At 35.8% G+C, this 16,535-nt stretch overlaps 1 protein-coding gene across 2 annotated transcripts in view; it reads right to left on the reverse strand.

Moving 5' to 3' along the window:
* Positions 1–1,602: 1,602 nt before the first annotated feature.
* LOC106875683 (uncharacterized) overlaps positions 1,603–16,535 on the reverse strand; it is a 188,026-nt gene continuing 173,093 nt past the window's right edge. For both annotated transcript variants that reach the window (XM_052971094.2, XM_052971090.2), the window contains one exon: positions 1,603–3,628. In XM_052971094.2, the coding sequence (XP_052827054.1) occupies positions 2,149–3,628 (1,480 nt within the window). In that variant the 3' untranslated portion in view covers positions 1,603–2,148. The remainder of the gene's footprint in view (positions 3,629–16,535) is intronic.

Here is a 16,535-nt window from a genome sequence, read left to right on the forward strand (position 1 = left end):
TAGTAGAACTTTGGAAGTAATAACTAACCATACATATTAGAAAATACTTGAAAGCAATTACCTCATTATTATTTTACATATGTAGCCTGGATTTTAACTACTCCATTCCCTAATTTAGGATTTCTGTTCGCATACACAACAACCCCTGCTGTTAACTGTAAGCTATACAACCATGTTTTCAGCTTATCGAACTTCGATACGGGAAAAATTTACAACCTTCAATTCAACAAACTACTATTGTTACTGAAAGTTGTTTTTTATACCTTCTACGGACAGCTGTGGAGGCACAATGGCCAAGTGGTTAGGGCAGCGGACTCGCGGTCATAGGATCGTGGTTTCGATTCCCAGACCGGGCGTTGTGAGTGTTTATTGAGCGAAGACACCTAAAGCTCCACGAGGCTCCAGCAGGGGATGGTGGCGAACCCTGCTGTACTCTTTCACCACAACTTTCTCTTGCTTCTTGTTTCTGTTGTGCCTGTAATTCAAAGGACCAGCCTTGTCACACTGCGTCACGCTAAATATCCCGGAGAACTACGTTAAGGGTACACGTGTCTGTGGAGTGCTCAGTCTCTTGCACGTTAATTTCACGAGCAGGCTGTTCCGTTGATCGGATCAACTGGAACCCTCGACATCGTAAGCGACGGAGTGCCAACACACGGACGGCTCGAAGCTTACTATCTTCCTACACCTTTTTTTTTTGTTTTTTTTGTTTTTGTTTTTTGTTAGTTGCTGTTTAGAGTCAAATTTGGTCATGAAGACGTATGAGCGATGGCATTCCTCGAGTGGCCATTGTGAAATTTATTGAGCTTGAAGTTATCAATTGTATGCTGATATTGGAAATAGATTGGGAGCTATTTTTTTCTTGTCGAGAAAAACCTTTTAATGCCAAAGTACGGTATTTTATCTTACAAACTTAATAGATTTAATTGTAGCTCACAAACGATTGACGTATTTTAATTTAATTTATATTAAACACAGCTCAAAGGTTTTTTTCATACATGAAACTGTCATCCATCTGAACACAACACCAGTGATATTTCCTGATGGCATTTGATATTTCGAATCATTAAATCAGATACCCTCACCCAGACAACCCGGTTAACGTTTATCAAGCTCCAGCATGACTAGTTAGTATTATGCCAGGTGTGAAGGCGTGTAGTTTAGTGGTTAAGGTATTCGGCTCACGATTGTAAGGTCGTGAGTTCGATTCCCGGTGGCGTGTTATGTTCTTGAACAAGACACTTTATTTCACGTTGCTTCAGTCCACTCAGCTGGCAAAAATGAGTTGTACCTGTATTTCAAAGGGCCAGCCTTGTCACATTCTCTATCATGCTGAATCTCCCTAAGGACTACATTAAGAGTACGCATGTCTGTGAAGCGTTCAGCCATTTGCACATTAATCTCACGAGTAGGCAGTTCCGCTCTGCAGCAAAGCTGATCCTTAATATATTTGGAAGTGTTGAAAGTGCTTGATGAAAGTGTAGGGAAATGCTGAAAGCGTATAATCGGAGTGGAGAGTAGAAAAAAAAAAGACGAATATGGATGGATGGGAAAGCGATAGAAAATAGCGTAACTGAAGGAAAAAAAGACAATGAAATAAAATTATTAATAATAATGTTTTTAACACATCAGATTTACACCTGCCAAAAGCTATCACGTGAAAACAAAACAAAAAAAAATACTTTATTTATTGAGGTACAAAATAGACCTTTTACTTTTCGAAGATATTCTTTGAGATGTTCACATTTTCGATATTTTATCGAGTCATATCAAGAACCCCACCTGAAGAATATTTCAAATTATTATTGCTTTTTATTAATTACCAAACAGTTCCAATTTCGTCTGATTGTACATGGGTTTATGAATGTGTGTACCTGCATAAGTCTTTAGTTTATTATTAGTATATGTTTGTGCAATGGCATTGTGCATTCATTCTGCATGTAGATATATCAGCAATCATATTTTCCCAAATATATAATTATTTAACAGGACAAACAATATTGTGTGATAATTAGTTATATAAATAATTAGTTCAATAGATAGTCTTATTTATGTATTTCGATGTGATTCTCTGTGTGTGCATGTGTGTGTGTGTGCGTGTGTGTGTGTGTAAGGAGATATGTGAGTGCATGTGGATGCGTTGGTTAGTCAGTTTACATCGACTTCTTCGTCCTCAGAACAAACATCGTCATCAGAACATACATCACTGGGGTCTGGTTGATGATTGTGAAGGCTGTGAGGGTTGTGTATGGTAAGGTAGCTTCTGTTCGGACTGTCCACGACCAGTTCATTGTTGTTGACCTTACTTCTGTTATTACTGTGAGATAGAGAGGCGGAATTAGTAACAATTACACTCGCGCCATTACCACCATTTGTTTTGTAGCGACTATTATTACTGCTACTAGTACTACTACTACTACTGCTAAGACTGACACCACTAACTCCACAACTGTCAATCGTAGCAGCACCAACACTAACTCCGAGACCTACACCAGTATCACTTCCAGCACTACTACTAGCTACGCATAATCCAGCATTGTTACTGACACCGCTACTACTATCTTTGCTATTGTCTCCATCTTGCCGTACATGAACTTTGCGGTGTCGTTCAAGATTGCTTTTGTGACTTGTAGCATAATCGCAGACAGAACACACAAAATCTTTCTGACCGTTGTGAACAGACAGGTGTCTTTTAAGCAAGGCTTTTCGACAAAATCGCCGACCGCAATAGAAGCACGTATAGCCATGGTAATGAAATATCATGGCATGTTCACGAAGAGATGCTTTCGTTGTAAAAAGGATGCCGCAACATTCTAGAAGTTTGGAGCAAGCTTGATGCATTGTCAACATATGCCGCTTGAGGTTGTTTCGCCGGTCAGTTGTATAACGACACTGTGGACAGGGGAATACTTTGCGGCCATAGTTCAATTGTGTCAGTGAATCTGTAAAAACGGGCAACATGGAAGGGAAAGGATCAGTAGGAGGGATCAATTTTTGAGGCCCTTGTAAAGATGAAGTAAAAGATAAGGCTGAATGTTTACTGTCGGGTAAAAACTGTTGATGAGCTGCTGCTTGTAAGAGACTTGGCGTGGTCGCAGCTCCGTGGCTGTTGTGACCCATAGCTGGGATGAAGCTCGATACTGCTGCAGCCGCAGCAGATGCACTTGCTGCTATGCTCACGGACGTATTTCCATGTATGTTGTAGCACGGACCATCGGGGATACTGCTACCAGGGGAGACACCGCTGCTGCTACTACTTACACCGTTACTACATACGGCGCCGCTGCCACCAACAACAACAATACTACCGGTACCATTTCCACTGTTGGCACCACTGGTCACAGTTCCTGTTCTTGCTCCAACAGCACTGTTAACTGCGGCAGCAGCGGCGGCGGCGGCTGCAGCAGCAGCAGCTGAGGCAGCGCTCCTGTGAAACGCCCCTGCTGCAGTAGATAGTCGGTGGATGGTTGGAGGACAGAAGGATGACAGACAATGCTTGTCAAACGAATAGCGAGTTCCATCGAGTTTCCAAGCGCTAAATGGTATTTGGCAGATCGATCGGCCAGGTGGTGCACAACGACTGGCAGTATCCAAACATGAACCCGGTCCAAGTAGAGCCACAGGTGGTCTGAAAATAGAATAAGAAACTCATATTATAGCAATATTGATAATATATATATCAAAGAATTAGCATGTATAAACTAATACAAATAGTGCTTTTGTAACTGTACACATGCATACATGCATGCATACAGACAGACATACATACATACGAAGTTTATTATTCAAGTATATATGAGCATGTCTAGACATGCAACTATATGCATGAGAATATGTACATAAAACAAAACATACAAACCTACATATATACATACATAAAACATCCATAAAACAAAACGTACCAATCTGCACATATACATACATACATGCATTCATACAAATACACCCTGTTGTTGATGACAATTATACCATGTCTATATGTAGACACATGTGTTGATATACCCCTGTTGCTGATGACAAACATGTGTTGATATACTCCTGTTGTTGATGAGAAATATACCCTGTCTACAGAATCATCAACGCCATCACCATAAAGGAAGCGTTCAGCAAAGAAAATAAATTTTCGGATACGAGGTAAATCCGACAACGATGACGGTATATATATACATATACATACACACACACACACACACACACACACACACACATATATATATATATATATATATATATATATATATATATATATATATATATATTATATTAAAGGAAAATAGACAAAACCAAGGCCGTTGTTCATTTTCCTTTAATATATACCTGCTGACTCGGAAGCCTACAACGGATTCCTAGCTCCAACCTTAGCTGTGAACTTGGAACCTAACGGATGATCAATCGTAGCACTAACTAAACCACCTATATTCTTTACACATGCATACATACATATATATGTATTGGGTCATCCCACAAATAATGTGGGGTTTTTTTTATACTTCTTTTATATTTCAAAATTAAGATAAACAAAGTTACTTTTTAACCTAAAATATACTCTCCGTCATTTTATACAACGCTCTTCCATCTATCTGGTAGACTTGCGATAGCCCTCTTCCAAAATTCACTTGTCCGTGACGAAAAATACTTCTCCAATACTGTTCTGACCTCGTCTACAAAATTCATATTTTTTCCGTCCAAATGATTTTGAAGACTGCGGAATAAATGATAATCAGATGGCGAATGTGGTGGGTGAGGCATCGTTTCCCATTCAAACTGCTCCAACTTTTCAAATGTCATCCTCGCTGTACGTGACTGAGCATTATCCTGATGGAAGAATACCTTTCGTCTTGAAAACAAAGATGGTTGTTTTTCTTCTAGTGCTGACTTAAGCTGCTCAAGCTGCTCGCAGCAGATCTCCTTTGTTATCGTTTGGTTTGAGTTTAAAAGTTCAAAATGGACTAAACCTTTCATATCCCACCTAACAGATAACAACACCTTACGCGGGCGAATACCTTCTTTAGCCTGGGGTGCTGGTGTTTCTCCTTGCCCTACCCACTGTCTCCGACACTTGACATTTTTATAGAGAACCCATTTCTCGTCACCAGTCACTATTCGGTCCCAAAAACGTTCATTCGTGAGACGTGACAGCAAAGAAGAGCACACGTTCACTCTCTGCATGCGATTAGACTCGGAAAGTTTATGAATAAACCTTTGACCCAATTTGCTGACTTTTCCGATGGCACACAGGTGTCGATGAATGGTTGAATGACCAAATCCAAGCTTCTCTGCTAGATTTTGTGTGAGCAACTCAGATAGATTTTGCGTGAGCGAGTACATGTTTCTAATGTATCTATTTACATCTCTATGAGTGTGTGTATGAATTTGTGTGCGTGCGCATATGTGCGTGTGCGTGTGTATGTATAGTATTTTCTTTACGTGAAGATAAATATTTAACACACTGAAAGTGTATCGAAGAAAAAATAGCCATGTTTAAAAAGCAAAGAATATCAAAATACAATAGTTAAAAAAACTTACTGAACAATTTAAAAAGTTTAATTAATAAAAAGGCACATTTGGTAAGAATTAATTTAATTATATTACAGTAATCCAGATACTGGCTTATTTTAAAATTATTAGTTAAGAAATTAACATTCACTTGTATTTTATTGCAATCAATTTAATTACGCAACGTTTCGATCAATAATCTCCATGATGACAGCACCTGAAGATGATTGAATAGTTCACTTATCGAACTGTTACCTAATTAAATGCAATTAATTTTACGTACAAGAGATTAAATATGCGAATAAATATTTCTTTGAGTAAGGATATTAAAAAACAATTTAGCTCAATTCAAAACAAATCTTCAATAAGTATTAAAGTGTAACACATTAAAATATTTTATACTTTAATTAATTTCTACACCCACATCTTTTATATACATGCACTCACACACACACACACACACACACACACACACACACACACACACACACGCACACACACACACACACACACACATATATATATATTCTTATTCCTTTACTTGTTTCAGTTAGTTGACTGCGGCCATGCTGGGATTCTGCCATAAAGGGGTTTACTCGAACAAATCAACCACCAGAACTTCTGGTTGCCAAGCGGGGGTTGGAGGACAAACGCACACATACACACGCACATATACACACATACGCACACACACACATAGATATACACACATGCACTCAAACATGAATATATATATATATATATATATATATATATATATATATATATATATATATATATACACTACATATGTGGAAAATCGGTGTTTGTTTGTTTGTGGCGTTGTTAGATAACTCCTCCTACATCATTCTATTGATTTTGAGGAAACTTGACACGTGAGTAGAATTCATGTCTGGAAACCTCTTGACATGCTTAGAATGTTTGAAAAAATCAATAATAGGGTCCCTGAAGGGACCTACCCAAGGGAAATAACCCTTAGCACGTGTACAATATTTTTTTTAAAAAAGCACTCAAGGGAAATAACCCATTTCATTGTTTATGTTCGATTACTTTGAATATTGATTTTTTGTGTGCCCTATTTCTAGTTTTTGCAGACAATATCACTTTTATACTTTATTTGATACGTGACTAGAACTCATGTCTGGAAACCTCGTGACATACTTAGATTGTTGAAAAAAAAATCGATAATAGCACCCTTCTAATGGATCCTTCTATCTCCTATATATTACTAATAATTTATTTAAACCCAATAATTTATTTAAACCCAAGGGAAAAACCCATACCACCTGCAGATTTTAGCGAAGCGATCAATATTTGATTCTCACGATCAACCGACCTAATTCTGCATTTCACTACTCACAGTTTTGAACTGCTAAACATTATTATTGCACTTCCTTAATTTGAATCTTGAACATTAAAGACTTCATTCATGCATTTCTATACATACATACTTTTTTGAATGCCCATTACTCCGATAATTCTGCATTTTTACAGTTACACTTTTTCCATGACAGTAGATAATTTTTTTTATTCCCCAACGTATTTGTATTGGCTTCATGCAGGCATAGCGTAGATTCGATCCTCGATTGCCAAATTTTACTTAACACTGCAACAGCGCTTTTCTCACGGTAAAACAATAGCTTTTCTGTGAATGACAGCAGTTAAACATTACCCAGATGTCTTCGCTAAGCAGAATAATGTCTTTGCCTCTCGCCAACTTCCGACAACCTCTTTCACCAACCTCCAACAATCTTCCCCTCCTTCAGCCGACAGTTTTTTGTACTTTTTCGTGACGGAAAATAACCTTTTTGTGGCAGTTATAACGAAATTGCTTTCTTATATCAGAGTAATAAGGCGTTTCAATAGAACATCTTTACCCTCGGAAATTACCGGGTACACCAGCTAGTATACATACATACATACATACATATATATATATATATATATATATATATATATATATATATATATATATATATATATATATATATATATATATATACATACACACACACACACACACACACACACACACACACACACACACACACACACACACACACACATATATATATATATATATATATATATATATATATATAATAAAACAAGCGATGATCTGACAAGCGTTGCTGAGATTTACAATTCTGTTAATAATCTTTGTATAAGCTTACTGAAAACCCGCTTTTTCTGTGAAGGGCTTATATGCTCCAAGATTAGATTATTTTCTTTAGTAAATACACGGTGAAGACAGTTGTCCAAGGTGTCACTCAGTGGGGTTAAACCCAGTGGGGTTAAACCCAGAACTATGTGGCGGAAACTGAAAGAAGCTCGTCGTATATATATATATATATATATATATATATATATATATATGTTGTATGCATGTATGTATATATATGTGTGTGTGTGTCTGTCCCACCTTCGCTTGACAACCGATGTCAATGTGTTTACATTCCCGTAACATTGTGGTTCGGCAAAAGAGTTCGATAGAAGTACTAGGCTTACAAAAAATAAGTCCCGGGGTCGATTTGCTCGACTAAAGACGGTGCTCCAGCATGGCCGCAGTCAAAGAAACAAATACACGAATAATTGTGTGTGTGTGTGTGTGTGTATGGCTATACACATACGCACACACGTATATATATATATATATATATATATATAGCCTTGTGTCCTCGGTTTCTTGGTGGAGTAGTAAGGACACACGTGTGACATGCGACTTGTATCTTTGGTTTAGTGGGGTTCATCGCTATCCAGGCTTGAGCACAAAAATAGAAAGACAGTGGTAAAGAGTAAAAGAAAAAAAAAGATCGACCAAGTCACAGAACTGGTACTCTTGTGATTTATTAAAAGGAGGAAATCACTTCCGTAGGATTTGAACCCAGACCGTACCCGATCGGAACGATTAGAGAAAATCCACCTACCACATTGTAACGATGTAGCACATCAGCTACATACACGCCCAAACACTTGCAAGTGCAAAACCATTTATATATATTTGTGTATTACATGTATATGTGAGTGTGCATGTGTTTGTGTCTAGATGTCTGTGTGTGCGTGTGTCTAGATGTCTGTTTGTGTGTGTGTACAAGCTTGTATTTGTTCTTGTTCAGTAGTAATATTGTTAGTTGTTTGGAAGAGCATTATTCTCCACACTTGAATAAATGCTTGTCGTCTTTTAGCATTTATAAGGTCCATAATTGCAGTTTAACCACCGTCGTTGCTCCAATGTACTCCTGTTTCTGTTTCAAGTACTGAGAATACAACAGACTCTATTAATTTACTGGTAAAGCACATTAAAATCAATTAAGCATGAATGAATCTATGCGTACACTGGATTAATGATTTCCAGCACGACAAAATCTGCATCCTCTATCGACCTATATAGAATGGGAAGTAGCCGTCAAAAAGCAGCAGGGATGCTTATAGATGTGTGTGGGAGAGAGGTCAGTGTTTCTGTGTGTGTATACAGTATCATACACACACACACACACACACACACACATATATATATCCCACTTCAACTATATGACATATGGCTTTAATTTTTAAGATATTAAGTTTTAGTTTAAGTATTATACCCGTTCTTTACATACATACATGATATATATATATATATATATATATATATATATATATATATATATATATATATATACCGGAGTAAGCACATAAATGTGCAACAAGGTGGAAAAAAAAGTACTCGAATACCAGAGATAGGGTAATATGCTTTATTTAAAAGCATAAAAGCAGCAGAAATATAACAAAAAAAACTGTTACTCGGAGTTTCACGTTCCCGATCATCGGACAGTTTTGTTAGAAATGGGAGAGAAATGACGATGCAATCAAAACTAATATAAGATTAAAACACATGGATCTGTTTCATTGGTCGTTTCAAATAACGGTCTTAGGTATGCAATGAACAAAATAAACAAAACAAATGCATTCAATATAAATTCATCCTATTTTTTAAAAGATCGAAGAAAACCTTAAAATAAGATGAATCTATATTGAATGCGTTTGTTCATTGCATACCTAAGACCGTTATTTGAAATGACCAATGAAACAGATCCATGTGTTTTGATTTTATATTAGTTTTGAGTGCATCGTCATTTCTCTTCCATTTCTAACAAAACTGTCCGATAAGCGGGAACGTGAAACTCCGAGTAACAGTTTTTTTTAATATTTCTGCTGCTTTTAAATAGATTATACATATATATATATATAATATGTGTGTGTGTGTGTGTGTGAAGAGATGGAATGGTCAAAGGAGGCTTTCAATGTTCTTGACCATAGGTCAGTTTGATAAGGACTGACTTTAGGTTAGATAATAACAACATCGTCGCCCACACGCTAAAATTGACAACTAAATCAAGGATAGTCAGGTTGCATTGCAAGTAACATATTGCGTTACCATCCGGGCTGCACACTTTTACATGTTTTTTTCTTTCTCGAGCAGATCCTGCTAATTTCTTGGCTTACTTAAAATTTTGTAGGTGCTGCATAACTACTTGTATGATCCATAGCTCCTTGTTTATCGGCTAAAATAATAGCTTCGGTCAATCAATGCATTATAAAATGTTTTATAATCTCCTAAATACTTGAGTTATATATAAGCTCAAGGTTTGAAAACAAAGCCGCTGTTGTGTTATAATTTTTATGAATCGTGTATTTATACTGCCATATGAAACTGTTATGTCTCAAGTTACTGCTATCTAGCACCTTCGGATGATCTCTACTCAACCGCTACACGGCAGCTACTCAACCGTCAGTCGACTGGCAGTCCACTCCTACCACGGTCAGACTACCTCTATTTATGTCTTGGTCGAGCCTACTTCTTCGCTTGGGGGCGTCGACACAACAGAAACAAAATGATCGAACTCAGGATTTAGACACTGACAGAAGGCACTGTGAGTAGCCCTGTACGCAACTGGTACTTAATTTATCGATCTCGAAAGGATGAAAGGCAAAGTCGACCGCGGTGGAATTTGAATTCAGAACGTAAAGACAGACGAAATACCGCTAAGCATTTCGCCCGGCGTGCTAACGTTTCTGCCATCTCGCTGCCGTAATGAACAAATTGATATTGCCTGAGGGAAATATCGACGGGTATCAGTGCATGACTGCGCGCGCGCGCGTTTTGTGTTTGTGTGTATGTGTTTGTGTTTATATGTGTGCCATATATTGCAAGAAACACCAAAATAAAATTGAACAACAGTATTGGGGTTGAATTCCTGTTACAAAAACTAGTGCGGGAGCTGTTGCATCAAACCGTTAAAAAGTTCTTGGGTGAAGAGTAAGTCAATACCCAAATGGATATATTTCAATAGCTCCAAACTTTCGTGACGTTAATTCTCTCGTCTCTTAATGAAATAAGACCATCTCATAAAATGCATTGAACACTTTCTCCGTTAGGCAGGTTCACATGCCACTAAAGTACTGCTGTCTGTTATACGTTTAGAAAAACTTTAAATTAGTTCCTTAGATCAGTGCTATAAGAAGATTGTAGAGGCGCAATGGTCCAGTGGTTAGGGCAGCGGACTCGCGGTCGTAGGATTGCGGTTTCGATTCCCAGACCGGGCATTGTGAGTGTTTATTGAGCGAAAACATCTAAAGTTCCACGAGGCTCCAGTAGGGGATGGTGGCGAACCCTGCTGTATTCTTCCACCACAACTTTCTCTCACTCTTTCTTCCTATTTCTGTTGTACTTGTATTTCAAAGGGCCAGCTTTGTCACACTCTGTGTCACGCTGAATCTCCCCGAGAACTACGTTAAGGGTACACGTGTCTGTGGAGTTCTCAGACACTTGCGCGTTAATTTCACGAGCAGGCTGTTCCGTTGATCGGATCAACTGGAATCCTAGTCGTCGTAACCAACGGAGTGCCAACCAAGAGACAAGACGATTAATGAGAAGTAACTGTGTGAAAACAATGTATTGCTTCTGAAATGCGTTAAATTGTAATTTTGTAAAAGAAATCTTCTAGATGCGAACAGTATTATGCAGGTAAATTGCATATGTACTCAGATGTATAAACAAAAATTAAAAAAACTCTTAGCAGATCTGTATTCAGAGGATTTGATAGAAAAAAAATTTCGTTTCCAAACACAAGTAGCGGTTTCCTGGTTGGTTTTCTGCCTGACATTCGGTGTTCGTTTGACTGTTGCTGACGAGTCATAATGTGGTGGAATCACATGATGGAACAGTACCGCCCGCTAGTGCTGGCGAAATATCGTCAAGTAATATCAATGCATTTCAGCATTTGTCGTCTCCATGATATGATTCCATGGGATATTTACCGCAGTCTATGGCGTTATAAACAATACATACAAGTTAGTTTGGATACGTTGATATTCGTTACAAAGGCTGCTTCTGCCGGTAATAAAAAATGTGTGTGTTTGTGTGTGTGTGTGTGTGTGTGTGTGTGTGTGTGTGCGTGAGCGTGTGTACATGTTTGTGCATAAGAGTGCGCGTGCGTATGTGTGTGCGTGTGTGCGTATGCATGTGTATGTATATATATGTGTGTTAATGCGTGTGTTGTGAGTGCGTATGTTGTGTATGAGTGTGTGTGTGTATATGTGTGTGCATATGTGTGTGTATGCGTGTGTGTGTACGTGTGTATTGTTTGCGTGTGTGTGTGTCTGTCCGTATGCGTGCGCCCGCGTGTGTATATGTATGATACATAATTTACTCGCAATGTCTTGATTTTGAGTTACTTTCTAAACCATTCTATTGCATTATGAAAATCTAATGCTACTTAATTGAAATTAAACTGGCAATCTTGATGAAAACTTCACATTGTATTAAAAAAAAAAAAAATCAGTAACCATCACTTGCAAGCGAGCACGTACGAGGTTTTGGATAATTGTCGTAAGTGCCTATGTACTCTCAAGCAGACATCGACCTCTCAACCCTTCCAGCCCTTGACTGCTGAACATCGAGGATGTGACTTCTATAGCTTTAGCACTAAAGTGATAAAAGACACATTAACCCTGTGAATCTTAAAAATCATGTTTATGTATTTAAGACAGAAGCCTGCCATTACAGTCAGACAAAATTATATATATATATATATATATATATATATATATATATATATATATATATATATATATATATATATATATATATATATATATATATATATATATATATATATATATATATGTATGTATATATACATATGTATATCGTATCTTCTTTCCATGTGGTATTTAGTTTCTTTGTCTTCAAATTATTAATTTTAATCACTAGCTGCGGGTAATAATTGTCACCGTTATTTGTTTCCCTCTAAAATATATTATTAACTGATATTCTTTCGAACTTCTTCATAATCTTTGGTGTCCATACCACTTATAGAGACTACGAAAATGTAAATTTTTGCTGGGGTTGGTTTTATCGTTTACTGCTGCAATTTGAATGGTTTGAAAGTGTGTTGCTAGTTGGGAAATACATACATTCATGTTAGTTCTCGTTCTGTTATATATTTCCCGGCCGTTTCTTGTTGCTGGCGCCACCAGGAGGGATTCAATATTATGGTAAGGCGCGAAATTGCGTTTGAGTCTCTGGTCGATAACTGATGATGAGTTGGTGATCTTCTGTGTCTGTTTTCCGCTTGCTTGCGCATTTATATATATATATATATATATATATATATATATATATATATATATATATATATATATATATAAATATATATATAAACACATACATATATACATGCATGCCTACATACATATACTGACGCGTATTCTCCAAATCCAATTTAATAGTGACACAGTGAAGATTTGTAAGACATTCCAAAATTGTCCATCTAAGATTCTTATATGAATAGATGCACACACTTGGGTGTATGCATCAATAGTTCAACCAATACACCAGCAGAATCACATATTTACTAACATCGAGAACTCTCTTAACTCAAAAAAGTATTGTCACTGTGTTAGCGACCGGCTTGAACTGTCTTAAGTAGAAATTAAATTAAACTGAAAGAAAAATCATACATATATGCATACAAACATAAATACATATATAAACAATGCATACACAGTAGGCATAAGAGGTTATTGTAGTCTTGAATAATATAGCAGGCATAAATAACGGTTAACAAAGAAAAACCTTTGTAACTGAAGAACAAACTGAAAAATGAATTCACGCACGTTTAAGTATCTTTGGGTTAGAGAATAAACTTTTATATGTTATATTCTTTTATTTATTTGTTTATTTATTTTTTTTATTTATTTATTAATTTATTAATTTATTTATTTATGCATTACACACACATATATGATATGCTTAGTTTTATCCAAAATTGAAATTAAAAGCAGTTGAACATTAAATCGAAAGATCACCCTTGCAATTTTTTAATGTAGCACACATATTTTCATACACGGAAAAGATTGACAGTAACTTCGAAGTTTCGGCAGAATCGTTAGAGCATCAAAAAAATTGCTTTGCACTATTTGTTTAGGCTCTTTACATTAGAAGTTCAAAAACTGCTAAGGTCAACATTATTTTTCATGCTTTCAGGGTTGATATAATAAAGTGTTATTCAAGTATTGCGGTCGGTGGTGTAGACTAACCCTACTACACTTAAATTTATAACTTTGTGCATAAACCAGATACCATTACAATTAAGGCGATAACATGTCAGAATCCTAAACACATCGGACAAAATCCTAAGAGGTCTTTTTTCCGGCTTTACATTCTGAGTTAAAATTTTGTCGAGATTGACTTTGGCTTTCATCTTTCGGAGTCGATGAAATAAGTACCATTTGAGCACTGGGGTCTAGGTGGTCGATAGCCCCTCTGCCTTAGAATTTCAGGCTTTCTGCATATAGTAAATAGATTATCAATAAGTACTAAGTGTATCAATATTGCCTCAGCAAAAGTTCGATTCCTTGGTTCAGTTGAGTCTCATGCTTGGTCATAACATCAGTTAATTCCTTTCAAAACTTACTTTTAACTGTAGCATTATTAATGCTATTCATCATAACTGTGGCCACTAGCAAAATAGAATGTGAAGAGCCGGAATAAATACTGAATATATATATATATATATATATATATATATATATATATATATATATATATATACTTATGTATATTATATCTTCTTTATAACGATTCTACAAAAAAAAAAAAAACTACCACCCTTAATAATTTCTAAAATAGGGAGAAGTTCAGCAGGACGAATGCCTCAGCATGTTCTCTCTACCGACCATGATCTGATGTGGAGGCTCTGAATTTGAGCCTGTGGTCATGCTGGCTTCATGAGTCTGCTCTGTCACACTGACTCAACATGGATTGGCAGAGTGGTGCAGTTTTTATACTCTTACACAGGAGTTGTTAAGTTGATTACATCAGCCCCAGTGCTCAACTGGTACACACACACACACACACACACACACACACACACACACACACACACACATGCACACACACACACACATATGTATGTATGTATTCATGTATGCATATGTGGGTCTGTGCATGTATGAGTAACCCATAATTTACAAATCTATTATAATTGAAAAACGACCAAACATGGACAACTTTCTATGTTAGTTAACCGATGATATCTTATATGAATATTAACTAAAGTGTCTTTATTGTGCAACCTCGTAGTAAAGTATACATTTAAGAAAGTATTAAAGTATATATTTCTAAGAAAATACACACATTTGAGCTGAAGTTAAACATTTATGAGTATGCTAACGTACTTGAATATACATATAGAAGAAGAATAATTTACATGAATGCATGTTACTTTACGCTTCTAAACTTCAAATATGCAAATAATTATAGATATAAATTTATGTATATAAGAACATTCATATGCAGACACACGTAGTATTACTATACCTATGCATATATGTGCGCAGCTATGTGCATGTATATATATGTATATATATATATATATATATATATATATATATATATATATATATATATATACACACATATATATATATATATATATATATATATATATATATATATATATATATATATATATATATATATATATATATATATATACATACATATATATATATATATATATATATATATATATATATATATATATATGTATATATATATATATATATATATATATATATACATATATATACATATATATATATATATATATATATATATATATATATATATATATATATATATATATATATATATATATATATATGTATATATATGTATATATATATATATATATAATATATATGATAAAGATATATATACATTTGTTTGTATGTAAATGCAGACTGCAGGAACATCTGTTGCTCTAAATGAGTTTATTTGTAAAATATATGATAATGTTTTTGTAATGTTTAAATATGAATAACCATGCAGTCTACTGGATGTAATATGAAACATGCTGGAAAAACATAAACAGCCCGTTGCATATACGTGTATATATATATATATATATGTGTGTGTGTGTGTGTGTGTGTGTTTGTGTGTGTGTTTGTGTATGCGTACTATGTATGTATGTGTGTATGTATTTCCATTTATGTTTGCCCCCCACAACCGCTTGACACTCAGTGTTGGTTTGTTTACGACCTCGTGACGTAACGGTTCGACAAAGGTGACCCATAAAATAAGTGTCATACTTTAAAAATAAGTACTAGGATCGATTTTCTCGACTAAAGCCCTCCAAGGCAGTGTCTCACCCTGGGCTGCAATCCATTGACTGAAACGAGTGAAAGATAAACTATATGGAAAAAAAAAAATCAAGTGTTTTTCTGTTTTCTACTCATCAACGTATTCATTATTTAATTATTGTATGTGTTGTTAATTTGTTGTTTAACATAAGTGTAAAAAAGGTTATTTTCGATAATAGACTGTGGTTTCAAATTTTGGCACAAGGCTAGCAAGTTTGAAGGAGGGGGTAATTCGATTACATCAACCCTGCTGTTCAGCTGGTATTTATTTTATCGACCCCGAAAGGATGAAAGTCGACCTCGGTAGTATTTGAACTCAGAACTTAAAGACAGACGAAATGCTACTAAGC

The sequence above is a fragment of the Octopus bimaculoides genome, chromosome 1, assembly GCF_046866305.1.
Source record: "Octopus bimaculoides isolate indiv1 chromosome 1, ASM4686630v1, whole genome shotgun sequence".
Classification (NCBI taxonomy): Eukaryota; Metazoa; Mollusca; class Cephalopoda; order Octopoda; family Octopodidae; genus Octopus; species Octopus bimaculoides.